Genomic DNA, 27,737 nt, shown 5'->3' on the forward strand with positions numbered 1-27,737 from the left:
AGGCTTTGCTCTACCGGCCTGCAAAACCCTTGGGACTAGAGCGCTGTGAAAGCAAAGCTGCCCCGGTCGTGCCGCCAAGCAGTTGAGGAGACAAACGACACCCCATGAAGACAAGAGCAAAGCTAGGTGTGATTAGCACTGCTATAAAAGCCCAATGATGGGAATAAACCTTATTAAACTAAAAAATGGTGTTTTTTTCCTATTTATAATAGGGATACACTTTTTATTTTAATAGAGTCATTATAATACAGGTATGTGGGAGTTTAAAAGCTACGGCTGAGGGGTCTGAAGATAATGACGCAGCTATGTTTGCCGCACGCTCAGGTAGCAGAAATAGGAGCTAAGTTTTCTGTGAAGGGAGGTACAACAGGTGGGTGGAAGAGCAAAAACTGGAAATGCCAAGAAACCAGCAGTAAGAAATAAAATCCTGTGCCAAACCTACTAGCTTTCACAGATCTCAGTTACTACTAACTGAGGCTGAACTTCATTTCCCTGTGCAGGAATCTGTTATTCTCACAACCTGGGGGTCTCACACAAATCTCAATGTATTCCAACTGTGTGCCACCACAGCAGACAGGCTTTGTTGTGTTGGTGGCGTCCGAGTGGATTCCGGGAGCAAGCAGGGGTAAAGCTTAATTTTGAGTGGTTGCACTGCTGACACCACCATTGCTAGTTTCCAGTGTGGTCGGTCAGGTTTCTTTCAGGATCAACTGAAGAACAGTAGGTCATCCACACTTTTTGCATGCCCCCATGCTCAATTTTCAGGTTGAAACAGTTGCTCAAGTAACCCTCCTGGCTGAGGTCTTAGAAAAGGGACTTAAGGTAAAGTAAATGCTGTAGGGAGACCCTTTATATAGGCTGCCCTTATGTAGGAGAAAAGGGAAGGAAAGGCAAAGGCACACTTACAGGACTGACGTGATTTTACTTGCTTGTTTAATAACAGCTCAGCGTCTTCTTTCCATATAAATGCCTCTCTATTCAAAGAAATGATTACCTGGCTCGATATCACGCTTGGTTCTCTCAGTGCTTGCTGGTTCGCTGTTTGCGAAGATGCAATTTGCCCTTGAAGTTGAGGACTGGGGACAAGCTGCTGCTGAGAAATGGCCCCTGACCTCTGCTGTAGCTGTTGTGGCTCCGGCTGCTGAGTATTGCTAAAGCTCAGGGACACTGTCGGCTGCTGTAGGAACATCTGGAAAAGAAGGGGGGAGGGTTTATTTACATAGCCTGGCTGTCTTGGATAATGAAGGTGACAGAATTAAATCCAGAGATATATTCTAAAATAAAGTTATCACGTTTCCGGATTCACTACGCGTTTCCTGTTAGTTGGAAATCACCTGTCTTGCCTACATTAACAGTTCTGCTGTCTCTAGTTTCTTGATTTCTTGTTCTGCAAGTGCACTTATTACTCGCGAAATGTGTCCTGAAGGTACAAGTCCTCTCTCCGTGGGGCAGGCACAGCCCTTGTAAGAGCAGTTCCCTGTACATTCACCATGTTCTGGGGCATTCTGACCAGAAAGAAGAGAGTAACTCCATGTCTTTTCAGTGCTTTCATTTCTCCTTTCAACAAAATCAGCCTGCCTTTCAGACAGGGCTGCTTTTGAATTTGTCTCTGGAAATTCAACACCTTACATACAGTTGAGTTGTCGAATGTTTTTAATGAGGCCACAGTCAGGCCAGAGCTGTCCGTGTTGAATGGCTGTGTCCTTATCATTGAGAAGATGTGTAAACAGACAGTCACTGTCATTTATCTGATTTCCCATCAGGTAACTGTCACCCGGTGTTCTTCCTAACGGTGCCATGCATTTGACTTGTGCAGAAGAGCTAGCAGCTCCTCTGTTAGTGCTTCTGTAAGCGATATACTCTCCATGCCCGCATTGCAAGATGAGGCTTTCTTCTTTAAAAGTTGTAGGGCTTGGGAATTTTTGCTTTTCTAGGGGCTATTTCTTTTATTATAGCTGTACAGAGGAAAAAGGCATCTTTTAAAACTATGAATTATTAATGCTACAAGCTATCTTCGCAATATTTCAAACCTAGCCTCTCGCCACCAAGGACTGTATGGAGGTACGCGTTCCAGGTAGTTGAAGGCATCTTTGGATATGATTCTGATTCCACACCACTGCTACACGTGTGGAACTCCATTAATTTAAGTGGAGCTACTTGGGGTTTAAATGAAATCAGGATCACAATTATTCTTTTCATTATTCATGCATCAGTCTCATGCCTAGCAGTACATCTGAGGTACGCCCAGTAATTAGTACACCTTTCTGCAGCTTATTGCTATATTAACAATTCCCTAAACTATCATGTCCCCTCTAATTTTTCTTGGAAAAAACCCATACCTTTCTCCAAAGGACCGGCACAATGCATTGCTTTTCTTTGTATAAGTATGGGTTGATCCATCATATTTGTACTTACTTATCTAGCTTTTAAAACATAGTTTTTATTTAAATATGATAAATTTTTAATGAATTTCTGTGTGCCAAGATTTTACTAAGAAAAAAGGTGCAGGCAAAGCTTACATTAATCAGCTGAGAGAGGGGGGCAGTTAATGAAAATGTTAATGGACCTAAAGCAACGGCTTGTTTCAGGTGCTGTAGGCTAACCACATCTCAAAGATGTCTGATAGAAATAAATGGGTCAAGTAACAGAGTTGGGGCTGCTCACAGCAGGTCTGAAACTAGCTCCGAGTGTTTTCTTTTAAAAACACTGCTCACTGAGTTTGGAGCCATTACATATCAGAAAGACAGATGGTCTTGCAACTTCTGCCAAGTAAATAGGTCTTATTATGCATAAATCAAAGACAGGAATTATGAAAATTCATTTTCTTGTTTATTTTCTGTATATAGAAGCTAGGCTTTGGACATGTTTGGTAAATGAACTCACTTGATTAGCTCTAGCAATGAAACTGGTCGCCATTGATATAAAATTTGATATAAAACATTTGATACAAAATTCAGAACAGGTAAAACAAGTGGTGTGTTTCAAAAATGTGATGGGGAGTGTGAGCCCACTGGTACTGGCCAGATCACTGCAGATTAAGACCTTGAGGAGGGTTATCTTAAGTGTCCTCCCTGCACGTGGCACACGGTGCTGGAGAAATACTAAGTTCATCCAATGCAAAGTCAATATCTATCGATGCGAATGTCAGGCAGGGTGTGAACTTGCGGCAAATGACTTACTCTGCCGGTGTGCATGCCTTACTTCCAGATGAAGGCCAAGGAGCTTATCCTTGAAAGAAAGCAGAGTAACCCACTTTGCAATTACCAGACTGTGCCACTGGGTAGGAACGTGCACGGTTAATGGTTGGCAGCTAACACGCTATAAATTTACAACCAAGTTTATCCCAGTAAACCAATTTTGTTTGTTGATGTGTTCATACCGAGAGGGCTCTGAAGTGTTCCATATCTAGGGACCCTCTCTTGCATTATAATGGCCAAAGCAGCATTATTACCATCTGAACATAAATGTCCTGGAAAAAACAAGCTCAGGGCAGGAAGCGATGGTGCCATTTAACCTGTGTGCCCGCAGAACTGGAAGACTCAAGATGCCACATCAAAACAAGAGTTAACCTGAGAGAGGATCGAAGCATGGAATTTCTACCTGCTAGTTAAGACTAAAAGCAAGAACATGCTTCATTTGTACAAAACTTACCTGTGTTTTTTTCATAATGTGCTTCTTTTATGATAGTCCTGCCTGAATTCCCCTGAAACACTGAAATACAGCAGCTTTAAATAACAACAGAAGCCCCCTAATAAAGAATGAAATCTTTCCCAGTCTGAGCAAATCCAAGTAGATAAATTAGCAGCCCCGTAACTGCACTGCTGCTAATGACATGTCTCATGGCTGATTTTGCAGACTGCAAGGTCAGTGAAGCATCTTACAAATATTTTTTAATTGGCCAGCTTGTTAACATACGCAGCAAAGCAGCGAGGGAGGGGAGGGACCCTCTGACACTGCTGCCCCCTCATTCTAGGGGGATAGATGGTCCCTACAGCTAATGGATGAATCACATTGGCAAGACATCGTGAGGAAAACGGCTCTTTGACTCTACCTATCCTTTGGATAATCAGGGGATTATAGCCCTCGGGCTTATCATTACAGACATCAAGACTCCTTCTTTATGTAAAATACGGACAGATGAGAAGCACAGCCCTGGGAAGCTGAGATTCACTGACTTCGAACCTGGTTTGCAAATGATGGGTGGCTGTGGATGGTCTCGTTTGTAGTTCTTGCAGGCTGGTCAGGCTCAGCCCTTCTGCCTTCCTCCCCATCCGCAATTCATTAGCTAGACTGTTCAAATCTGGAGCACACATAGCATCCTTCAGACTTCTGAGGTTACTCTTGCTGCTCCTGTCCTTCATACTTTCGTTTGTCAGGAAAAGCAGTAACAGGCATTTAATGGAGTTTTGAACACTTTTGTTCAGGGCCCACAACCCTCCTGCTAGTTTCATCTTTCATAGCACAAGGCTCTTGGAAATAGTTTCTAACGCAGACTACTGTGCTCAACATCTGTCCGGTTGGGAAAGCGTTTCTTGGTGGACTGCCGTACTGCAGTTTTGACGATCTCTGAAGAAAATGGAAATGGGGCTTAATTCTCCGCAGAGCTACCTGTACACTTCTGTGTGGAAGGGAGTGAACCAGTGGGGAAGATATGCTAATAAATCAGCTAACGAGGGGAAACCGGAGAACACTTTCCTCTTTTCAGACAGCCTATGGCACTCCCCCATGCTTACAGCTCTTCTACACAGAATATTAAAGAGACCAGAAATGTGCTTGATAGTAATGCTCGCCTGTTTGCTACTATGCTTTGTAGCTCTGATAATAGACACAGATCAATGTCTGCAGACATCCAGCTCTCTGAATGTTGAAATCTGTGCGGCAAAGCACGTGGTTGGATTTCTGATTTAACAGTTTACTCCTCGCTGCTTGCGAGTCACAAAAGTGCTGCATGCAAAAGCGTGAGGCTGTCTTTTAAGTTGTCCCTAGCCAAACAAGACAAAGCTAATTCCTGGTCTCACTCTATCCCTATAACAGCACAGTAATTTCTTCGGGTTTTTTTATCCTAGAGAAAGTGGGAGTAGGAAAAGGCCCTGGCCATGAGTCAGCGTGACCGCTCACATCTCATCGCCTTGTGAGATTGCTCTGAGGAGACTGAAAGGCACCCGAACTACAGGGGATGACCCTCCGTGGCCAGCATGGCCCCTTCAGGCAGATACGCAGCCCCTGCATTTCTGAGCTGCCCTCCAGTCCCCCTGCCTCTCAGTTCTGCATCTGCAGTAAGCAGGGAAATGGTCAGCACTAACATCAGAGAACTTGTACTTGTCTGAAAATATATTCCTCTTGGTTCAACCTGGTACAGTCTTTGTCAGGGAGAGGATCACCCGAACGGTATAACTCAGAGCTACAAACTGGTATGGAGTGGGCAGTACAGAACTGGGCCTCCTCTTCTCTCTGCTTGAGCTCCCTATGAGCGTATCTGAGAATCTGTCCTACGGTCTTTGGGTTATTAAATGCACCATAACACATATGGGAGACAGCTATGTAAAAATAAAATCCATTTCCTGCATATAAGAATGTGCTCTGATCTTCTATTTTTGCCTGAATTATGCAAAAAAAAAAAAAAAGGATGAGTGTATGTGACTATTGAAGACTTTACCAGGAGAGAGTAATGGTTTTCACCCAATTAAAAAGAACGGAAGTGAGAATATCACGTCTCTTGATATTCATAATAACAATAATAGCTTTCAGACATATGACATGATTCTGAACTGAAGGCCAGTTAATTGCAGAGAGACTTTCCCTTCCCATTAATCAAAGTCGGTGCAGAACCAATAGAAGAAACACACTGAAGTTAAACCTGGTCCACCTATATGTTTATATGGCACCAGGAACAGAGAGTCCTGGTTTTGGGACCCACCATTGCTGTGCTGCCTTACAGCAGTGCTCATGCAGCAACTTAGGTGGCAAAGTTTCTGATTTGGCTTCACTGATCCCTTAATTGCCTAAACATACAAACCCAATTTGTTTTAATATGTGAAACTGCATTTCACAGATGCTGATGATGGGTGAGAGTCTATTTCTGTGGAAGTTGGGAGCAAAATTCGTGCTGACTTCAGCAGGTCCCAGGTTTTCATCCTGTGTTTAAAGTCTTCTTTGAGACATTTGTTTCTGTGACAGAGCTTGTCTTCTAAAAAAATCTTGTTGTACAATACTCACAGTGGGTCCCCAATGCAACATTTCTAGCAAGGGTCATTTAACCTGGCATTTATAGTTAAATTATGAAGAACATACATAGCAGTAATCACTCCACGTTCAGAAAACTTCCATAAAACTCAATGATTTGTCCATTTATCATTAAGTGAAACCTGCGATGTACTGAACTGCACTTGCTATTATTTCTGAGGTTTGGTAGACATAAGGCGCAGTACAAAGCAGATACTGTACTTGGCGAATTAAAAGCAGATACTGTACTTAGTGCATTCTAGCTCTGTGTAGGAGGTATCAAAGAAGAGCAGGCTCAGTCAGCTTCGCCCCAAAGGCTTAAGCTGGTCCAGTGAAGAACAAATTCAGACACCTCCCAGGTGTGAACAAATGAACACCGGCAGAGGTTTGGGTTTTTTAACGTGACAAGGAAATTAATCTCTTGTGCTCTGTATCTGGGCTGGGGTAGGGTCAGGAAAACAGGGAGCGGATGAAAGAGATGAGCACTGCCTGAAGGAGGGCTGTTGGCTAAGGGAGAGCTGGACAGACAAGGTACTGACCACAGGTGAGGCCGACATGAAGCAAGCAGTGACGGGATGGAAGCTAATGATCTGGAGAGACATAATCATTGCCGAGTCTGAACTTGAACACTTTTCTATTACAGCTGCTCAGTCTGAAGACTCAGTAGATAAAGTAATAAAATGCTACTGTAAATGACTCAAATTCTTCTCCTCCTCCTAAGGTTGAGATATTTCTTCCTTCTCTTCTTCTAGAGAGCACTTAAATCTTTCTTGCCATAGATTACTCAAGAGGCTTTCAGAGGGCAACATCCTCATTCAGATGAGCTGGTTTCCACATGTCCAGATTTCCTGGACTCTTGAGCTAATTTTAAGTTGCCAACCCTATCAACGGCCACGCGAGAGAGGATGCTCGGCTCTGCCCCTCCCAGCAGAGACGCACCTGTACGCTGGAGTCCTGGACCAGGCAGAGCTGCTCCTGTATCTTCTGGAGCTCCTCCTGCTGCCACCGGATGTTGGCCTGCAGGATCCGGGTGCGCTGCTCTAGCTGGTCCTTGATGGTCTGGAACATGCTGAACTGTGCCGAGAACTGAAAGAAAAAAGGGGGGAAAATCAGTCATTATAATACAAACAAGCCTCAATAGAACATTGTTCTGTAAGAAGTTACTGGTTTCTTGATTGTAAAGCACAGCCGAAGGAATAAAAGACGTATTTGTAATATACTAACATCTAGGCAGAGATAAATCTTGTCTGTTTTCAATTTTATGCACATATATATTAAATTGCCTCGGTTAGAGTGATCTGCTTACAACTGACCCTGTTCCGTTAGGGAATTACCAGAAGGAGTGTTTTTGAGAGTATGCTACTTTAAAATATCAAAAGCATCTTAACTGGATGGGAAATGAGTGCATTATTTTTATTAGCCTGTAGTTTGGAGCCCTTAGCATGGCATAACTGTATATTCTGGACGTGGTTTACTAACACTTTCCTTTTTCCGCACAGAAATAGCAGTGCTGCAATGGTTTATTCTTCTGATGACTTACTATAGCATCATGCAACAGCTGACCGCAATAAACGTTTTCTAGATTTCTACAGCTGAGCAGTAGTGAAGCTACAAGAAATACTCATTAATTTATTTTTATACGTGATGTAAAATGAATAGCTCAGCTCAATGGGAGAAAGGCTATTCTAAATAACAATATAAAATGGAGATCACTAATCAGGGTCAAGAAGAAAGTGCAACCTCCAGTAGCAGCAATTCTTGGCACAAAGTGGAATCGTTCAATAAGCACGGAGGGGACTAACACAGCAATAAACTCCTAGTTTTATTTGGTGTTTTTGGTATGATTCAAAGTCCATCAAAGTTAATTATTAACTTTGATAGGCTTTGGAATAGTTGCTTTGCATGAGCTCATATTCCAAAAATAAAAAAGTCTTTGGAAAAAAACACTTCAAAAAGTCTGTAAGCTTTTCTGTAATCAAGGCATCCGAGACTTCTCTGAAAACATGCGGTGCCGTGAGTGTCCAGACAAAAGAAAAATAATAATTTTGCTGTGAGTTGAAAATGGTGCCCTGTTCCTGTGGTTGTTCCAGTGGCTCTGTGCTAGTGGGTGAACTGATGCACGCTGCTGGAGCCTTCCTGCTCCATGGAGGTGCACCTGCTTACACCATTTCTGGCTTTTTAATAGGAAAACAAAAAGGGTTACAAGAAGGGAATTAAGGAGAGCTCTGGTGCTAGCAACACTGTACAGTTAAATGAAATTTCTGGCTACCTAGAGAAATCTAGATGTGACAGGTCAGATTTGTATCAGCTAACTGCTTTGCCTTAAACCAGCTAAATACGTGAAATACCTTCGCATTCCCTCCAGCAAAGCTGAAATCTCCAAGTAAATGGCCTTTAGGTGAGAAAGGACGAGAACTTCAGAGGGTTTATTTCTATCTACCGGGTGGAGGGTGGCTCTCCCGCACTATCTGGGAGGTCACCGCTCAAAGAGTGGTGGCAAAGTAGAGGGGAGTTTCATGGCCAGCCCTGCCTGGGGGGGAGGAGGGCTGCTAAGGTGGCCCATGCGGTTGCTGCTGGCAGAGACCCTCAGAGCCCACGCTGGTGGCAGAGGCATCTGCGAGTGCTCGCAGCTTGCACCGCCTGCCCAAGGAGACAATGTGAGCACTTGGCCTCCGGCGCTGTGATCCACAGCGCTTTTGCCTTCAAACAGCAGCACTGTCATCTGCAACCCGGTCCTCCCCCAGAGCAGCAAAATGGTGTCAAAGCTCCCGAAGGGAAGTTTGTGTTACTTCGAATTGGTGTTAAAGGGGAGAAGTGTCAGAGCAGGGTCTCTCTTCTTTCCTAGTCCATGTATAAAGTATTAACCCAAGGAATGGACGATGTTTGGGAACAAGGACAAGTGCCTCAAAGGGGCGTCCGGTGCTGCTTGTTCTAGTCCGAATGCGGACCTGAAGAGTCCCAGGTGCCCTGATTTTAGGAGTGGAATGGTGCTATGTAGCAACGGCTCGCTTAAATGAGATGCAGCTAATTCCTGCTTTAACCTGGGTCTGTACAGAAGGATTTTTTAACAAGCCAAGTCTCGCAACTTAATTCTCTCTATATGAACTCTGTTAGTAAGGACTACTCTTAAGTCTTTAAAAGAATCCTTATCAGAAAGGAATTAAAAACAATTTTAGCCAAAAGCTTCATTTTAACTGCCTGGCTTGCTGATGGCAGACTTTTCATTAATGTGCAAACTCCTTGAAGACACTTTGGGAAAGGAACCCGATTTTCTTCAATTAATAAATGTAAGGAATTTTATAACAGATAATTTTATAATCATTTTATACTTCAATAAGAAACAAAATCCATTTCCAGGACTTAGTTTTGAATTTGAATTTGTTTTGCAAAGTTGCACGCAAAAATACATTGCTGTTGATTTTAAACTATTATTTCTTAATTTTTTTCCAACACCTTCTTATATTTAGCATATTCATCTAGTATTGTCTTTTTGTTCTCTTTTTCTTGTGCTTTTTGTATTAATACACTTAACAACAACAGTTAGCTGGTCTACTAGAGTAAGAGCCATTATGGAAGAAGACAAGGAACTTTCTCTTTCACTTTTTTCCCTTTCCCTCTCAACCCCCCAAATTTGTTGATAACTCTAGCCATGACCCCTGTGATTACAGAGCTTCTATTGTTTTTGTACAATGAGACACTAGCAGCAATTGACCTGCACCAGAGAGTATTTGTCTCAAGATGATTAGCCGCTCTACTAATTAGGGGAGAAATCTGTAATTGTATAATAAATTAAAAGAGCTTAACTCAAGACATTTCACAGAAAACACTGCACAGCTTTAACTCTGCCATTTGCATCAGGTGAAGTTGCTGTCTGTCTCACTTGGGTATTTACAAACTTCCGTAGGCTCCTCAGAAAAGTGCATGTTATAGACAGAAAAGTGCCAGCTTTCCACATGCAGCCAAACATGGAAGACTAAACCTGTGAGATATCTATAATTGCAGAGGATCACCAGTCTAATCAAGGTTTGTTAACGCAGACAAAAAAACCACAGCAGTAATTTTAGTCTGGCTTCTTAAAAAAAAAAATGATGCTTTTGGGGTTGTGTCTGCAGACATTCGGGTAGGGATGGGCACAATCCACCGGGCTCGATGCACCGGCGCTGATGGTCCAGACAGGCTGTAGAGCCCAGGGAGAGGGACCAGAACTTCTGGGCTGGGACTCCTCTCCGCCAGCATGGCCATCTGAAAGAGGCCAGCTGGACCATGCCTGAGGAGGGGCATTTCTCTCCGCTGGGTGCCTCCGCAGGGTGCCAGGGTTACTCCCTCTCTCTAGGTGCTGGGGGGTGCAGCTAGGAGAGGGGACCTACGGCCCCTGTGTCTGTCGGGATGGTCCCCCATTCCGGATGTGATGAACAAAAAGATGGACATCTCAAAGACATTCTGTTCCTACAGGTTTTATGACAATAGGTAGCCGGGTAAAGAAAAGAGACCCTATTTATTTTTTAGCCAGTTTCCTTTGAACCTTTCTTTTCTGCGTATCTTTCAATTTTCAATCCTTCTGGTCAATGTTAGAGACATGCAACAGAGTTGTGAGGGTTTCAAAAATACCAGGTTGCTGTAATTTCATGAAAGCTATAGCTGAGCAAAGGAGAGAGGGACCCGCTCGTTGCCCTCCTGCGAGGAAGGCTGGGTCCATGCGCCAGCCTCGCAGCCCCTGGGAAACCAGGTTTCATTAGTTTTGCAGCTCACCGAACAACTTGTTCGTTCTTTCTGTCTTCTGAATAACACCTGCGCAATCCCAAACGGATTATTAGGGCTAATTATTATTCAGTCATCAACATCCGCTGTGTTGTAGGGGATTTTAATTTATTACAATAAGGAAGGCAAACAAACAAATATTCTAATAGGGAGCACTTGATGTAAAGTAAACCATTTACATTCAGGCGACATCTAGTACTGTGCTGTCTGTTCATTCAGAGAAGCAAGACAGAAGCTAAAACCGCATTTTGGCGGAGACAAAAACATCGCAGCCTTTGCTCAAAATGAAACTAATCAAAGTTCAAGCAGATGGCGCCTGAGGCGGGAGCTAGCTGCTCGCTGCAGAAGCAATCGTGGCTGCTTAAAATGTCCTTCTCCCCTGGCTGCCGCCCCGTAGCCGAATGTTAGCCGCAAGGATGCCCGTCAGAGTGCCGGGGCCCTGCGTGGCCAGGCTCGGCAATCAGCCTTTCAGCTTCTGCCATCGGTCACCTTCAGCCGAGGGCGAGCGGCAGAAAGGCAGCGGGGAGCAACCTGTGCAGCTCCTCCTCGTCGGCCGGCAGCTCGGCCATGCTATTTCTAAAAGCGATGAGCTTGTGTTCTGCCGCCAAACTGCTGTGAAATGGTCAACTAGGAAACTGAGGAAATGTTCGTGGTGGGAAGCACGCGTACCTGGGTTTCGTCCCTCACTCGCTTCGCACCGCAGGCCCCTTGTCTTTTAAATAATGGATTATCTTGCTGTAGGCTGACATGTTTATTATTTTAAGGTGGGAATAGTTTCATAATTTTCATAACAGTTTATAAAAATCACCCAAGTCTGTGAAGATGTGCTACTTTTCCCAGGAGTATCGCTATGGGGTGTGAGCCTTGGCAACCTAAGCTGCAACATCCCGGTGCTACTTCCCTGCTCCACATCAAGGGAAGCTCCATCTTGAGCTTCGCCAGGAGCATTGCTGTGGCTTTGCTGCCAGTCGAGGAGAGGGCTGCCAGGGGGCTGCCCGTGTAGACAGACTCGAGTCAGCCCTCTTCCTTTCACCGAGATTTAGCCAGTTCAAAGAGGCTGAACCAGTGGCCGTGCGACTGGACGGCACTCTGATTTGGCGGAGAGGAAACGGAGCTGGCGTGCCAGTAAGGGCGTTTTACTGGGAAGGGGCGAGGCAACGAGGCTCTCGGTAAACGACTGGAAAGCATCTCTCCACAAAGAGCTTTGATGGAGAAGAAAGGGAGGTAGAAAAAAGTCAAACAAAACATGCGCAGGTTTATAATAAATAAACTGATTGATGTTTGGAAGTGTATTAATGAATAATGGAGAGAAATATCTGTAAAAGAAAATGAATGCTCAGAGCAGATAATTGATATGCTGTTTCTTTGCTGCATGCGGGTATGGAGTCGTGAAAAGAATATTAAACTTAGAAGATAAATGAGAATTTGTTATTTTAAAGCAGGGTTCCTCAGGACTTTTATATGTTTTATATGCTACAGGAAGAAACTCTGAGATCTCGTGTAGAGTACCAATAGTACCAATAGTAGAAGCAGCCTAGGTCCAGGACTACTCTGTCATTTCTAAAATCAGAGGTTGATGGGGTGTATCATCACAGCATGACCTCAGGAGAGAAACAATGTGATGGGAACATGGTACTCTACTCCTTCAAAATCCACTGCAAATGAAACACTGAGGTGGCTTTTTGGGCCATCACCCGCTTTTGAGATATGGGTTAATAGATTTCACTGGAGGAATTTGTCTCCAGCGGCATCCTCACCATTACTGGCACACTCACAAAATGGGTTTTGTTGAACTTGCATGTCCTTTACTGCTGGTTAGTTCTGCATCAGCACAGCCAAACAGGTGTTTTTAGGAGGACTGTGTGTCTTTGTTAGTTTTTGGTTTTAATTCTCATTGTGACCTTGATTTTGATGGGACCTGATTCTGTAGCAGCAAAGTTGAAAACTCTTTTTCCATCTATTTTTTGTCCTCCTGTGAAATAGATGTGTGTGTGCACCTGAACCTACATGCATCTGGGCTTCTGCGCTGAATGTCCGTATGCAGATATATGTTTAAACACACAAGTGTACTTTCCCACAATATTTTAAGTGTTTGAAAGCTGGTGGATTTGGGGATTGTAGCTACTAAAGAGGTAACCTAAAAGCCCCAAAAGGAGAAAATATCAGGAGATAGGCAAGTGACCTATTCCACTTTCAAATTCCCAACTAACCTGTGCCAGAGGTGCAGGCTGATTTTGCAGAGTTGCTTGAGGCAGTAACTGCTGTGGGAGAAGCTCACATGAAGGCTGAGAAGGCAAAGAAACCTGGATTAAAAACCAAACCAAACCAAACCAAACCAAAACAAAACAAAACAAAACTTTATTTGTAAGTTTGGCTCCTTTAAATTTTAGATTTCTTCTAATGCCACAGCTTCTGTATAAGTCGTTTTTAATTGCTAAGCTGCGTATGTGGCACATGCTTTATACCGTCTGCCTATTTTGATGACTCTTTGTGAAGTTACCTGAAGAGCAGTAGGTTGACTGAGTCGATGCACGGATAAATCCTGCTGCGTGCTTGGTGTTCTTGGCAAGGGAGTGTTAGACTCTGCAATCAGCTTTGTCGGTGTAGCTGCAAGAAAAGTGCTGGTGAGTTCTCACACGCTGGAAATCATCCCCGTTGGAAGTGGGAATTACAACGAGACCTGGCTAGAAATGATTATGGCCTGGCTAAATTCCAGCGGGAGTCAAGGCTGTTCTTGTTGACTTCAATAGCAGTAAAATTAAACTGATAAGGAGGGCCTGGGCAAAGATAAAAGTAAATGAGACAGGTTATTATTCTGTGCTCCAATGAATGGAGCAAAAGGATCCAAGAGCTGTTCTAAAACAGCTGGAACTCCCTTCATATGGGCCGAATAACTATAAATCTAGGTTAGCTCATTGGCTTATCTTCCAGACCAGGGAGCAGGAGTGTATAAGGTGTGCCCAAGTCTTGGCTGGAGCATCCTGAATCTTGGCTGGAAGAGAATAACCCACAGGCAGTTACTACTCATGTAAGTCTAGAGGGGCCTTGCATTGCTTATACTGATGCTCTCAAATCTGAAGAGAGAAGTCCTCATCTTCATAACAGATCAAAACAGCAGGCCTCATGGCTAGTCCTGCTACCCATTTTCCAGTGTATGGATGGGCGCACTAGAACCTTCCCTCTTGTACGTTACCATTTCAGATTATGCACCTCATTGTCAGTGACAAACACATATCATCGATACCTCATAAATAACTGTTAAATTAGCAGCTGTGGTATATAGGCACACATTCTGTAACTTGGCTAAATTAAAAATAATGCAGTAACCCAGGAATAATGCTGGGTCCGACTTGGGTGTGTGGGAAGATTTTGGTGAGCTCCTGGATGATACTGAGGGTGTCCGACTAGCGCTGAGGATTGAGGCACCAATATCAAGTGCATTAAAGTGCTGTTCAGGATCCAAGCTGGTGCCACTGTCCTAAAACAAACAAAAAAAAGGGAATAGCTATTGCATCTGCCAGGGTGAAAACATTTTGAAATGCATCTAGTAATGGTTGCACACCCAGCTCTTTGGCTGGCCTAAAATGACTTGAGCAGAAGTAATCCCAGGTAGGCCAGCAGAAGACCTGGGCACAGGTGTCAATGTCCCTTCCAAAGAGCATCTAACATGCATTTTACAAAGAGCTGAGTTGGAAATAAATAGCAAGCTACTGCCATAGTCATTTTGTGCCTTCAGATGTTTTTCTGAGTCTTTCTTTTGTGTTCAGTTGGATGTGACAGCAACTGCAACCTCTCTGAGACACTCAGCCATGCACCGAGAAGGAGCTTTTCTTTCTTCCCTCAGCATATCACTAAGATGTAGCCAACAAGGCCGATTGCCAGAACTTGTCCAAATGAATCTTTAAACTGTAGTACCTCACCAAGGAAAGGTGGAGATATCTCACGTTGCCCCTGTCCATATTCCACTTAATTTGTGGCTGTTACTGATCTCCAGGTTTATCCTTTCATGAGCTTATCCAATCTACTTTGAAATTATTCAAGTGAGCAATGAATTCTGAAGTTGGGGAAATCCACCCAGAAAGACAATACTGGAGTCTTCACTGATGTTAACATAGGAACAAGTTGTGATTACTACATATATTCATGAAAAAAGCTTTTCTCCTTGTACCTTTAGTGCTGAGGACACAACCTCTGAGGACACTTCTTCCAAGCCCATCTCCTGTCTCCTCTCCACCCGAACATCTGCATAACTGAATGAAAAATACAATTCTATTCTACGTATCAACGTCGTATTGGCACCTTTCATAAAATGTGCTTTAAGCAAGTGGAGGAAGAAATTACTGTAACACTTTACTGGTTAAATGAACAGCTGAAAAATCACTTAAGTCAATAACATTTGAGAAAGTGTTTTCATTTTCAGTTTTTGCTCTGTTCCTGTCTTCTTGAAGTCAAAAAGTATATTAAAGAAGTGTATATATAAAGGTCAAGTTCACATCCTACAACCACTTTATAACTTCATTGGAAAGTTTCCACACGTCTCTTTAAAAGCAATGTAAGGATTAGAGGAAGTGAATAGTTACAGATCCCGTAACTGTCTCTTCCCTATTTTTGCACAAAATGGAAAAATGCAACAGTTCATCTGCCCCTAAACTCATGATTGACAAATCAAGCTTAGCATAAAGTAAGGTTTAGTCTGATCATTTTTTAATAATGAACGTATTTCCTTCAGAGAGTTCAGGCTTCATTTTTGTTACATAAAAGACATCATGTTTCTAAGAGAAAATGTTGGCAGTCATGAGGATGCCCTTATCTTACTGTCCTTTATGTCCCCGCCGGTTGATAGGAGTTTCCATACCTTACCACCATGTGTGTGCACACAATGAACTCTGGCTTGGAGTTCCACTGGTGGTAGGTGATATAGTAATGGGTTTGGAGCCAGATCCACTGCTGTCCTTTGGTCAGAAAGCGATAGCAGCACGACTTCCCCTTGCCAAACTGCATCACTGTCAGCAGAAAATACACACAGCTTGTAGTGCAAATTCCGATGTGAAAATGACACGAAATGGGAAAAGAGTGACAAAAATATCTGTGGCCCCATCGATTCCCAAGGGAGACGGGCGTCTAAGCACCTTTCGAGCGAGTGGTCCTGTCAGTTGTGTGATAGAGCAAATATCATAAAGATCAGTAGGTATCTTCTTCTGACATTTTGAACGGTACATTCCTACACGGTACAATTAACCTTAACTTTGGACACTAATGCATTCACGTCTGCTACAACTTAAACACAGATCTCACCCTGGTTTATGTGCTGATCACATACTGCTTAATTAGGCAACTGGGATTAATTTCTAAGAGTGATCATCTTAAGTTCTATAGCAGAAAAGTACAGGATAAAAATGCTTTAAAAGATGAATATTCTCTGCAGAATGAAGTGAGTGTAGGAGATGATAACATTGTGCAAAGACAAAAATCATTTGAAACTGAAAGAAAATTCCCAGACTGACAAGAATTCAAAGTGCAGTAAACTGGGGTGTATTAAAGGTTTTAAAGGTTCACTAACAAAATTAGTCTCTACTTTTTTCCCCCAGTGATTTTAAGGGGTCCCCAAATATGCACATATTTAGCCTTTCTGTATTTTAATGTCAATATACAAAACCTAATGTTGACGGGATATTTTCAGAACACCCAGAGGTGGTAAGCTGAGATGTTCCAGCCAGTTCAGTAAGCAAAAATTTGAAAAGCATTGCCTCATTTTCTTTACTTAGTGAAAGGGTTTTTCAATTAAATCTTAATAGAGTATATTTACATAATCACAGGTAATCCCAAATACATGGTGAACAACATTAGGGTAAATAATCCGCCAGAATTTGAGAAAATAGGATCTCCTCTGAGATTGCTTGAACTATGCCTGTGTATTCTTTACTAGTAGAGCAGGTGTCTAATCTGGTGTATTTTATCCATTCAGTGAGTCTCACTGACTGCTTCTGAGGATACAGAAGGTAAAATTGTATTTTTCAGAGCTTGATAAGTCTGGCCCAGACGCCCATCAGCTGCGGTGCCCCCGATCTGCTATAACTCCACTAAGACATACAGGCGTGAGGCAAGGGTCAAACCTCACCTTCCAAGTTTAAACCAATTTTAACTGAAACTACATTTCACTGAAAAGAGGTGTCCCAGTGACTCCACAGGAACCTGGGCTATGCGATACTTACAGTGTTCATGGCACCTTGCTAGCAGCTCTAGGTCATCTATATGGTAATAGTCGTAGCCAGAAGTACCCAGCACTTCAAAAGGCAAGTATCCTATAATCGGCGGTGCTCTGCGGTTAGGCACAATATGAGTGAATTCATAAACCACGAAAGAAACGGCAGTTCTGCATGTTGACATGGATATGCAAAAAGCCCAGATCTGCTCTCGCTCATCGGTGTACAGTCATCCACCCCAGGGGACCAGATCCTGACTTTCCCCCGCCTTGTGCCTGGGATGCCTGGCTGGGCATGGCACCTTCCCCCCAGGACAAGTCATGACAACCCCATCTTTCCAGGGAAATTGCGGTTGTGGAAAGCAACTCAGCTGCTCAGGGACCTTCACACTAGAACCTGCTGTGAGGGAGCCGTTCCCTGGCTGTTCCTTGGTCAGGGGCTCTGCTGTGGCTCCTGCAATCCCTGCTCGGGGAAAAACACATGGCGAGGTGGTAGGAAGCCATCGTCTGCCGGGACTAGATGGGGTAGGAGGGGAGATCATCTGTGCCGCTTCCCTCTGGGTATCTGCAGAGCTCGTCCGTGGCGTGCTGAGGCCGTTGCTTTGTACCTTTGCCAGCATGGTTGCCTCAGGCCAGCGCAGACTTTCCCTCCGTAACTCGGTGGGAACTGCACACACACAATCAATGGCTGGCTTTGGAAAGAATGATTTCCGCAGCTGTATAACAATTAGATGATTTTGCCATGTGACAGACTTTGGTCCATTGATATTTTTAAAGAAAACAAGAACAAGCTAATCACAAATTCGGCCTGAGAAAGAGAGTAGCTTTCTTTGAAAAGACTGATAAAAATAAATGCAGGGTAAAATAATAACTATCGTCTTTTGTAGGAATTTCAGTGGTTGCCCTCCTGTTTAGATGTGAAATGTAACACTATCTGAGAGAACTGCACTTATGAAAATAGCAGTAGACAAGCACCGAACACAACCAGGAGTGCTTTTCTTGCCACCAACCTGTGATCCAGGAATAAAAATTTCCACTCCAGACTGTGTCTTGATGTGAATTCCTCTAGAGGTTCTTCCACGATGCACATCTCCTGTATGGTGAAGAAAACCGACTTACTGAGAGTTGCGGCTTCACCCCTCTGCTTCATCTAGCTTTTGTTAGTTATAAATACATGGTGCGTAAGGGGAGAAAACAGAGGATTCACACATTTTCTGGCAATTCCAGAGAGCGACCTGTTGTATTTATCAATGCCAACATTTTTGCAGGAGTTGGGGAGAAGAACTTGTGAGGCACACGGACTTAAGAGCCATGACTGTTCCTTGGGGTGCCAAAGTTTCTATGGCTTTGAAGCAGTGCCCGGGGTGTGAGAGCTGTGCTCCCCCCGGCCCTGAGGAGCAACACCCCTTCCCAGCATCCAGCCTGTGCTTGGTCCCACCTGGATTTGCCACATCTTTCCTTGCTGTCTTTGTGTAACTGAAGATACCCACCACCCTCACCCGGCCCTTTTGGACGTCTGCCCTCCGAGCCCTCTTTGAGAAAGGGGGACACTCTCCTTCCCACTCCGTAGCTGGGGGCACTACGCGCTGTGGAGGGGTAAATGCCTTTTCAGGCAGGCAGCCCGCGCGGGGCCCGTCGGGCTCCCAGCCCGCTCGCAGCTCCCCGCTGCCGACCTCTCCTCTCCCAATGGCGGTTTGCAGGGGCAACTCCAGCTCCACCAGCTGTCAGCCTGGAGACCCCTGGATGGCATTTGCCAGCATCAGCGCTCAGGGTTCGGTGGCATCCAGGGTTACCGTGTCTCCCATGTCTCTCCTGCAGGAGGGTCTCCATTGTCACTGGTAAGGACAGCCTGACCGCTGGCCCCCAATGCTGCTGTCCCCCTGCTCCCTGGTGCCACGTCCCCCCGTGCAAGCGACACCCTCTCATCGTCTCCTTTGCCACTTCTCTCTCCGCTGTCACTCTCAGGGAGAGAAGTCTTTCAAGCCACAATGTTTTAAACCCTCTGGGGACCAGAGGAAAAGCTGAGGTGCGCTGCCATCAAGAGTTTCTTTGATACATATCAATACTCACAAAGTTGATTAAAGCTGCTGACTCTACACTGGCAAAAGGCTTCACGCATACCTTAAATTCCTCTCTCCCCTCCTCCAGTTTACACCAAAAGCCATGCTGATGCCAAGAACATACCCTAAAATTCAAGGTGCAACATGCAAACATTGCTGTGTGCAACCAAAATGCTGATTCTGCTTTGCTTAGCCAGTCAGGTAAATATTTTTGCCTTCATTTTAGAAGAGAAAGTCAAGACCGGGGGTTAAATGAGTCACCCAGGTGAACTGAAGAGCTCGGTGCTCAGGGTTTCCTGGCAGCTAACACCTTCTCCCCCTAGCACTGGGCAGCTCATTGCCATGTGCAGCCCATTTCATTTCCCTGTTTATTTTGAGATGTTAGCGACCCAAAGACAAGGGAATTTGCTTTCAGGGTTCCCGGAGAACCTTAACTCCAGCCTCTACTGCTAATACGGTTACTGTGATTAAGATTTAGGGAAAGTGTCCTCACTGACTTACCCAGAAGGGCCTCTACTTGCCCGCCAGGGCTGCGAATCAGTCGAGAGTGCCCTGCAGGTCCCTGAGCAGTAATGGAGCCAGGCCAAGGGAGCAGTGGTTTCATACCGGCTAGGTCTCAATTAGACTTTTTAATCTCTTAACCTCTGAGGACGGGATGCCTGCTGCAGTAGGTCACATTTGTTAATTAGGGAACCACAGTGCCAGGCACAAGGTTGGGTGGTCTATCCTTATTTCCAGAAGCAACTATCTTACTACTAGGATTTGGGAAACTAGCAGCAGTCACCCAAAGACACCGAGGGGCACAATTGAAAGCCTTGGTGGCCATCTGTACACTGTCCCATTGCAGGAACAGAAAGCAGCAACGAAGAACCCAATTTCAAAGTGACTTCGCAATTCCTAATGCAACGAGAGTTTCCATTTCCCGTGCAAGGGGGCAGAAGTGCCACCGCTTCTGCAGATCCTGGCTCGCACTGATAATCCTCTTCACTGGATTTTTATGCATGAAATGTGATATCTGTAATCCATTCAATTAGCAAAATTAAGAAATTTGCCTGTCACCCTGTCTGAAAGTATTTTGGGAAGTTCTAAAATGAATGGGATCCAGGGTACGCACTTACCTTTAAAAACTGAGGCGTTGCCAAACGAACAGTCGCAACGAAGCAGACCTGCTTTCCCGGGGATGTTCTGTAAGCCCTTGGGACAGCCTCATCAAAGCCATTGCAAGTGGAGTTAGGCACTAGGTAGGGTAAAAACCGGGACCCAGAGTCATGCCTCATATGAGATTTGCTCTCCCTGAATATTTTGCACACTTGAAGCGTACTAATACTAATTTTATTCAGAGAAGTGCTCTAAAAGCTTTTAAAGCTGATATGCATATATTTAAATCCAAGTCAGTCATGTTAGGCAGAAAGACACCAGAGCTTAACTTCAAGTATGAATCTTATAGGTTAATCCTGATAAAAATAAGGCCAAACCTTATTACAGAGCATAAACCAGCTTTCTGGAAAGTAACCCCATGCATCCAATTGCTCTTTTTCACCACTCGCAAGAAAAAAATACATGCTGCAGCATGCCTAGCGCGCTAACTTCCACAGGGCAGTGAAAAAAAGCGTTGGCAAGGGAGGTAGCTGAAGAGAGTTCGTCAAGTCATCAGCAGCAAAACACCAGGGCTCACAGCCAGGGAGCCTTCATCGAGCGAGCAAGAGGCTGCTTGTGATTCTCGGCTGCTGAAGTGCACCTTCCCTTTCTGCATCTAAAGAGAACCGTCCCCAGCATGCTCAAGTTCTTCTCAAGTTTTAAAGAAGAGCAGAGAGGACCCCATGTACGGCACCGCCTTCCAGAGCCGGGCATTTCTGGTGAGTCTGCAGATGGCCTGCTGTCTCCTGAAACACTGGGCAGAAGGAAAAACTGGATGCAATGTGGCTACAGATTTTGTGTATAGTTTTTTATTTGTCTTTCATGATTGCATGGCTCTTGTGTTGGTTTGAGGGCCCACTAGCACCTCCTGCCGCAGAGATGCGTTGCCAAAAGAACGTGTTGCCTTAAGCTAGCCCACAGTCCCATGTTAGAATGACATAATGCAAATTCTTCATCCAAATTCGAGCTGTTTAGAGATGGTAATCCCGCTCCCACAGCAGGGAAGGAAAACGGTGTGCTAAGCTGCAGTGGGAACTGGCCCCATGGGCTCTTGCCCTGCCCAGTCGACTGTCTCCCATGGCGGCAGAGAAGGTCCTATCTAGCAGCCAGAGTTCCCCAAGATGGGTTACTCTAATGCTGATAGGGATTAATGCTAATATGAAACTATCTTTTCTTACCATTAGGCCCCTATACCCAATTTCATGAAGTTTCCTACAGTTTGTCTCTTCTGCACAGGACAAAGCAAGGGTAACTATGTCCATTCCTGTGAAAATGAAGAGTTTTGTATCTATCTGGGGAGGAGATAACTAGCAATTTTTATTCTGGGGTGCTTCTGCACTGGGCTTTAGTTCACTAGCATAAATTGTAGAGATGGAAAAAGTCTCAGCTTATCACATATGGTTTTGGAACCCAGTTCAACCTATTTAAAACCTTAGAATAACGATACATAGCTGATAACAAGGATAACAGGATATGAGACAGAAAAATAAGTACTCTGAGGAGAATTCACACCTGTGATTAACTGGTTTAGGCCACTGTGTGCACAATATATATTGCGCCAAAAAGGGAAAGAAAGATTCCTCATCTGAGAAGGCAACGCAGATGTGAACATCCGCAGAGATTACAGCCCTCTCTTGCAGTTGAGTCTGGAGGGCATGGCTGGCTGGATATTAAGATAAAAAATATGGACAAAATTCTCTTTTCACCAATAAGGCACACTTGCTCTGGGGACTTCCTAGGAATATGTATTCCCATTCTGCTCCTGGGTATATGTGCATATACAAGGGCTTCTATGGGATTATTAATACAAGAGGCGGAAAAAAAGAAGAAAGAGTTAGGAGCTACAGGAAACAGGAGAAGCCTGAGTAAAGAGTTATTGGTTCTTCTCTGATATGATTATTTCATGCAAGTCTTCTGTCGATTTCTGTAGTTAGTCAGTCCTGTTTAAAAATTAATTGCTATAAACCCACATTAGGGGCATTGTAAAAAGTTACTTCCCAGCTTATTATGTAATATGTTGTCACATTTGAAGTCAATGGGCCTGTTCCTCTCTGTAATAGCCAAGTTCAGTAGCAAATGTTTGCAGGATAAGATATAAAAATAAGATAAGCATATTCAGCCTCCGAAGAACAGGTATGATAAGTTAACCTAGTTAGTTAACCCATGGACTTGCAAATGACACCGGTTGCAGAAGAAAGTGGAGACCGAGTTGCACCAAAGAGAGCGGATGGCTTTTTTACATCGGCTGTTTGATGTAAACAACCATAAGCCTGAGATGTACTCCCAGAAGAGAGCAGAATACATCCCTGAATGTGGCATTTACAAAACAGGATTATATTTCCAAGAGGTAAATGCAATACTAAAAGGGTAATAATTATCATATAGGACAGCCATGTAGGAAATTTGGGATTTCATCACAACATTTGGGAATGTTGAACTTAGTGGCAGTGAATTAATAAGTCCAAGGAGATGAGATAGAACTGGCCTGGCTGAAAGTCACCTAGTCTTCAAACAGCTACTGTGCCATCTCCATACTCAGCTGCCCTTCACAAAGCCCAAGCACTAAAAGCCTCGATGATGCAGGCGGGTAGTCACCACCTTGAAATGTACATCTTGATCTGAAAATAACAACTACAATAACTGAAAGAAAAAAATCCCACATTTCTTTCTGAATTACTTTGCTGCCTGACTTATTTTTTTGGTATCTGTTCTTTCCACAGCTCTATCTGCACGACCTGTTTTGCTCTGCTTTTGCAGCTGGTCAGCAAATTTCAACTTTTTTTGTTGATAAATTTTAAAGTGGAGTTAAAAAAAGAGATCATTACATGAATTTAAAAAAAAAAATCCTGGTATAATCTTTTAAGCATGCCTTCTGAAAAATCGTACTTTATAATTCTCCAAGTCTCTTTAAAAGAAACACACAACATCTTGAAGTAGCAAAGTTCAGCAGCAAACTTTCTGAGAGCACCACAGAAAAATAGTGGAATGGAAAATATAGGATGAAGTCTGAGTCTATGATGATATTAACATTTATAAGTCAAATACAGGTCTTGGAGTGCTTTTGTCAGAAGGCGCCTGATGAAAATGTTAAGCTGGCTATAAACAGGTGGGCTCGGGTAAATGAGGGCATGTGTGCTTCACAATTAAATGATCTAGACGAAATATCCTGAGCAGGGAATTAGAAGGTCATGTGACAAAGCTAAATACATAATCAGAAAGGTGAAACAGTTGTCTCATATATATCAGTTAGCTGATGCTCCTTAGCATGAATTTTAATAGTTTTTCCGGTTACCTATCAGACCTGCTGCTCCTAGAGCTACCACAAAATTCTTTTGTAGAAGAAGTATTAAATTACCTGCAAATATCATATAAGAAGACAGAGAGAAACTGATTTGCCCATATCCAGGGGTTTTTGTTGTTGTTGTTTGGTTTTGTTTTTTTTTAAAAAAGACCCGGACTCTAAGGACAAGATGTTAAAAATAAGTAATATGTATGAGGAACCAAGCCCTTAACTACCACAGACAAAAAGATTTTTATCCTTAGGGATACAAATCATGCCACATGAAATGAATGAAAACATGTTTAAAAAAACGCAGATGCCACATTATTCGGTTAATAATAGTACAGCAGTCAGTTGCTCGGTCATCTTATTTTAACGTAGGATGTTTCTAACATATTCTTCCTATTACAGCAAACCTCTCATTTATGCCATTTGAAAGAAGAAATCCCTCCTTCCTATTTTGTCAGTAGATGTTAATGTTTAAAGAACCAGTCTTAGTGACCGTCAAACAAACTGAACAGTGATTTCAAAAAACACAAGCCAAACAGACCAGAATAAAATCAAGATTCATATAAAGTTTCGTATAAAGTTTCATATAAATAAATTCAGACCACAGATAAACAGAATATTCAGCAATTAATATATATAATGAAGAAATCTAAAGTGCTAGTGGCAAGCCGGACTGCAATCAGTAGCTTCGGATGAGTAACAGTGACGGTGTCTGTACATCACTTGTCTACTTTGATCTCCTCTCTCCTCTTTCCTCCTCCTGTTTCTCCCCTCGCCATCCTCTGTTGATATGAGTCCCAAGTAAATGGTGCCTTTTTTCTTAAGTGCCCATAGAGAGCCCGGCATAAGCGCTGCAGAGTGCTAGCTGCAGCTTCTACAATATTGTTAACAGTAAATAATAATATGTGGATGTCGGTTCTGATCAAAACATTCATTTCAGTTTGAGTTATTCTTGTTATCAGATGTTTCTGCATATGCTTGTGGAGGCTCAAGATCAATGTATCTTCTGTATAAATCTGTTTATTTCTCTTAAAAAGGAATTCAGATTGAATTAATTGTTCTGGGAGTGAAAAGATTTTTTTTCTCCCCAGCATAATAATTTTCTTGATGGTTATTCTTATCGCTAAGAGATATATCAGCTAACGGTAGAGTATCTGCTATTATTAGCATCCAGTAACCAGATACTTCCTGAGTTTCCATGTAATTGGGAACAAAAATGCACAATTTTAAATTCCACTATAATATTTAATTATATTACTCAATCAGGAACTCTTTTCACATAATGGTTACGTCCTCCTTTAAGAGGAAAACTTCAGGCATTTTGGATGAAAGGATAGATCTGCTACTTTAAAGATGCTGGTGGTCCTTTTTTATATTGGTGCACACTTTGAAAGGCAGGACTCTGGTGTTGTCCCTTTCAGGAGTTTTAAGCAAGTATGTCACCTCAGAAATAGGATATCAAAGCCAATATTTGGTTATATAATTAGAAGAGATCTTTTTCTGTTTGCAAACGTACAAACAATTTTCACAGGAGGGATAAATCCAGCCTGCCTTATCTTTTCTTATCAGAGTGAGCTATTAAGCTGCTTTGTAAAATAATTTATTCTCACTTAATTTGACATTGTATACTGGGAGCTAAGCATTTCCTTGGATTTTTTGGAGGGTTATCTTTATCACTTGCCTCCCCCCTCAGCCCTCAGGCAAAACCAGATGGGAGCCACTGCATTATTTATTGGAGATGCTGACGTGACTCTGCCCCTTATCAGGTACTACTGGTCAACAGGTACAGTGATGGCAGTCGGCTCCCTCAGACGTTTGCATACATTCATCTCTCATGTTAAAATCTGGACTACAGGACCGGAACCTGAAATATACAAAATATTGGAAAGAGTTCCTATTTGCAAATTAAAAAAAAAAACCCTTTTGCTCTGAGAACAAGTAGGCATTTCTCATAAAAGCAAAGAGAGAACTCCACCTTCCTCTTCTGAGTGGCCCATGGGCCACCTCCCCTCCTCTCAAGGGACTACTGAGTCTTTATGTCAAGTTACAGTCCTGCTTTTCTCATTGAAGCTTAATTAATGATGATTATATAATCCTCCCAAATGGAAAATCAAATCTCTTGTATTTGATTTAGCACAGCCAGTGACTCATGCAGTCACTCCGCACAGCTCGCATTGCCGTTTCGCTGGTCAGCCGCTCTCGCTTGGGTACAGCTAATTCGAGGGCAGTTCGCTCTCGTGCAGGCAGCTCATGTCATATCCCTGGTGTAGCTACAGCTGCAGAAATGTCCTTGCAGCAGGGGTTACAGAGTATGGCCTCCCGCACACCAGCCCAAGCGTGGACCCTCCTGCTAACCCTGGCACTGGGCTGTGCAGCTCCTCTAGCCGCCAGCTATAGCTGAGCCCTAGGAGCTCTAGGGACGGTGATCTTCTGAAAGACTGAACACATGCTGTGAGCTAAGTGAACTTTCCTGGGCGATTTGTGGGGGTTGCACATGCACCTCCCTGCCCCTTCTGGGATGGGGGAAAGGTGCCAGTGGCTGCTGCTCTGGGGGAGTAGCAGGGGTTCAATGTAGGTTGTGCGTGATCTGGCTCCCCGATGGCAATCCTGGTGACAAGTCATCTTGGTAGATATCAGGTATTTGTTCTGCTTTAGCAGAAAAAAAATTCTCTTTAGCATCTCAGTGTTATAGTACAACAGCCTTTAAAGCCCCAGAACACCCACTGAAGTTAGGGAGAGCAGCTAAGCCCCTAACTGGCTTTCTAAGCTTCAGTCCTTCAAATTAATCCATTCAAACCTATGCCTATATGATGTTCTCAGCCATAAGTCACAATGCGATTAACGGAGAAGGTATGAGGGAGGAGGGAGGGGGGCAAGGTCACTGGAACCCCAGCACGCATGACCCCCTTCCCCAAGCCCCACCATTATATAAGCAATGAACAATAATAAAATGAACCTAAGAAGATGATAATTCAAGGGAGTTTATGTAGAAGGTTATGTGGAAATAGAATAAAGCTAGTGACATTTCTGTTCAAGAGGGCAAAAAAGGACCTACCAGTTCTTCAAAACATTAGTTAAGTGAGAAGGAAAGGTGAAAGATTCGTTAGGACTGTCACTGCCACGACCCTACATTAATGAGAACGGAATAGTTAAGTATCCTGATGGGATACAGCCTGCCCAGGAATAAAAGAGCTTCCCTGGCCACAGGGGCTCTGGCGTCCCTGCAGCAGGAACACGCAGGCAGAGCGGACTCAGAGTATGCTCAGCAACCCATTGGAAACAAAGCTAGGATTTGGCGTTGGGCGGCTAAAAAGGAATGGCAGAGATTTGTATTTAGAGAAGAACACCCTTTATCAGTCTCCCATGTGTAAAAACATGCTCACACTTCCACTGCTGTGAAAAACTACAGGGAAAAGCATTCTTGAATACATTCATAAGGAACATCTCCTGCTAATTAAGCTTAATTTGCAATTTCTGCCTTTCTCCCCCCACAGTATGCTCAGCTAACTCCTTTCTTATCTTTAGCTTAGCCTCCTTCCTCCACAAACACCTCCGAAAAGCAGGATTTGGGGCCAACTGATCCTACGCACGTAGGACAAGCGCTGCCCTGTGAGTGATACGTCTCTCCCCCACCACCCTGCCCGCGGCTGTCTTTCTCGCCCACTTGGCCTCACACCTGGAAGGGGGGCTGGCTGGAGAACAGGTATTTATTTAATGGGAGGAAGAAGAGAGCAATTACCGGCAGGGCCGGCAGGTGACAGCGCCGGCGTGCGTGGGCTGGGGGGGACGGTGCCCAATATCAGGGCGCGCTGGGGCGTGGGGGGCCAAGCAGAGGCAGGAACCGCTGCACCCATCAGATCCTCAAAGGGGTCCGTGCCGCAAGTTCCCATCCAAAGCACAGAGATCCTCAAAGGTGTCTGTGCCGCAAGTTCCCATCCAAAGCACAGCTGCTTGCCCCCAGCCCCGGGGCTGGAAAGCTGCGTTCATATGGTGCTTGCTTGAGCTGATGTCCCCCGTGCCTTGCTCAGGGTGCAGCCGGCTGACGCAAGAAGCCCGGTGGAGCTAACGA

At 43.9% G+C, this 27,737-nt stretch overlaps 1 protein-coding gene across 1 annotated transcript in view; it reads right to left on the minus strand.

The window, feature by feature from the left end:
• Positions 1 to 994: 994 nt before the first annotated feature.
• Positions 995 to 27,737, minus strand: part of NPAS2 (neuronal PAS domain protein 2) — a gene marked incomplete at its 3' end in the record, with an annotated part of 47,801 nt that continues 21,058 nt past the window's right edge. The window contains exons 7-16 of the mRNA XM_009574322.1: positions 20,361 to 20,479; positions 18,193 to 18,275; positions 17,193 to 17,299; positions 15,836 to 15,983; positions 15,149 to 15,230; positions 14,308 to 14,458; positions 13,481 to 13,587; positions 13,191 to 13,283; positions 7,162 to 7,308; positions 995 to 1,189 (exon numbers count right to left, since the gene is read on the minus strand). Of these exons, the coding sequence (XP_009572617.1) occupies positions 995 to 1,189; positions 7,162 to 7,308; positions 13,191 to 13,283; positions 13,481 to 13,587; positions 14,308 to 14,458; positions 15,149 to 15,230; positions 15,836 to 15,983; positions 17,193 to 17,299; positions 18,193 to 18,275; positions 20,361 to 20,479 (1,232 nt within the window). The remainder of the gene's footprint in view (positions 1,190 to 7,161; positions 7,309 to 13,190; positions 13,284 to 13,480; positions 13,588 to 14,307; positions 14,459 to 15,148; positions 15,231 to 15,835; positions 15,984 to 17,192; positions 17,300 to 18,192; positions 18,276 to 20,360; positions 20,480 to 27,737) is intronic.

The sequence above is a fragment of the Fulmarus glacialis genome, unplaced genomic scaffold, assembly GCF_000690835.1.
Source record: "Fulmarus glacialis isolate BGI_N327 unplaced genomic scaffold, ASM69083v1 scaffold17853, whole genome shotgun sequence".
Lineage (NCBI taxonomy): Eukaryota > Metazoa > Chordata > Aves > Procellariiformes > Procellariidae > Fulmarus > Fulmarus glacialis.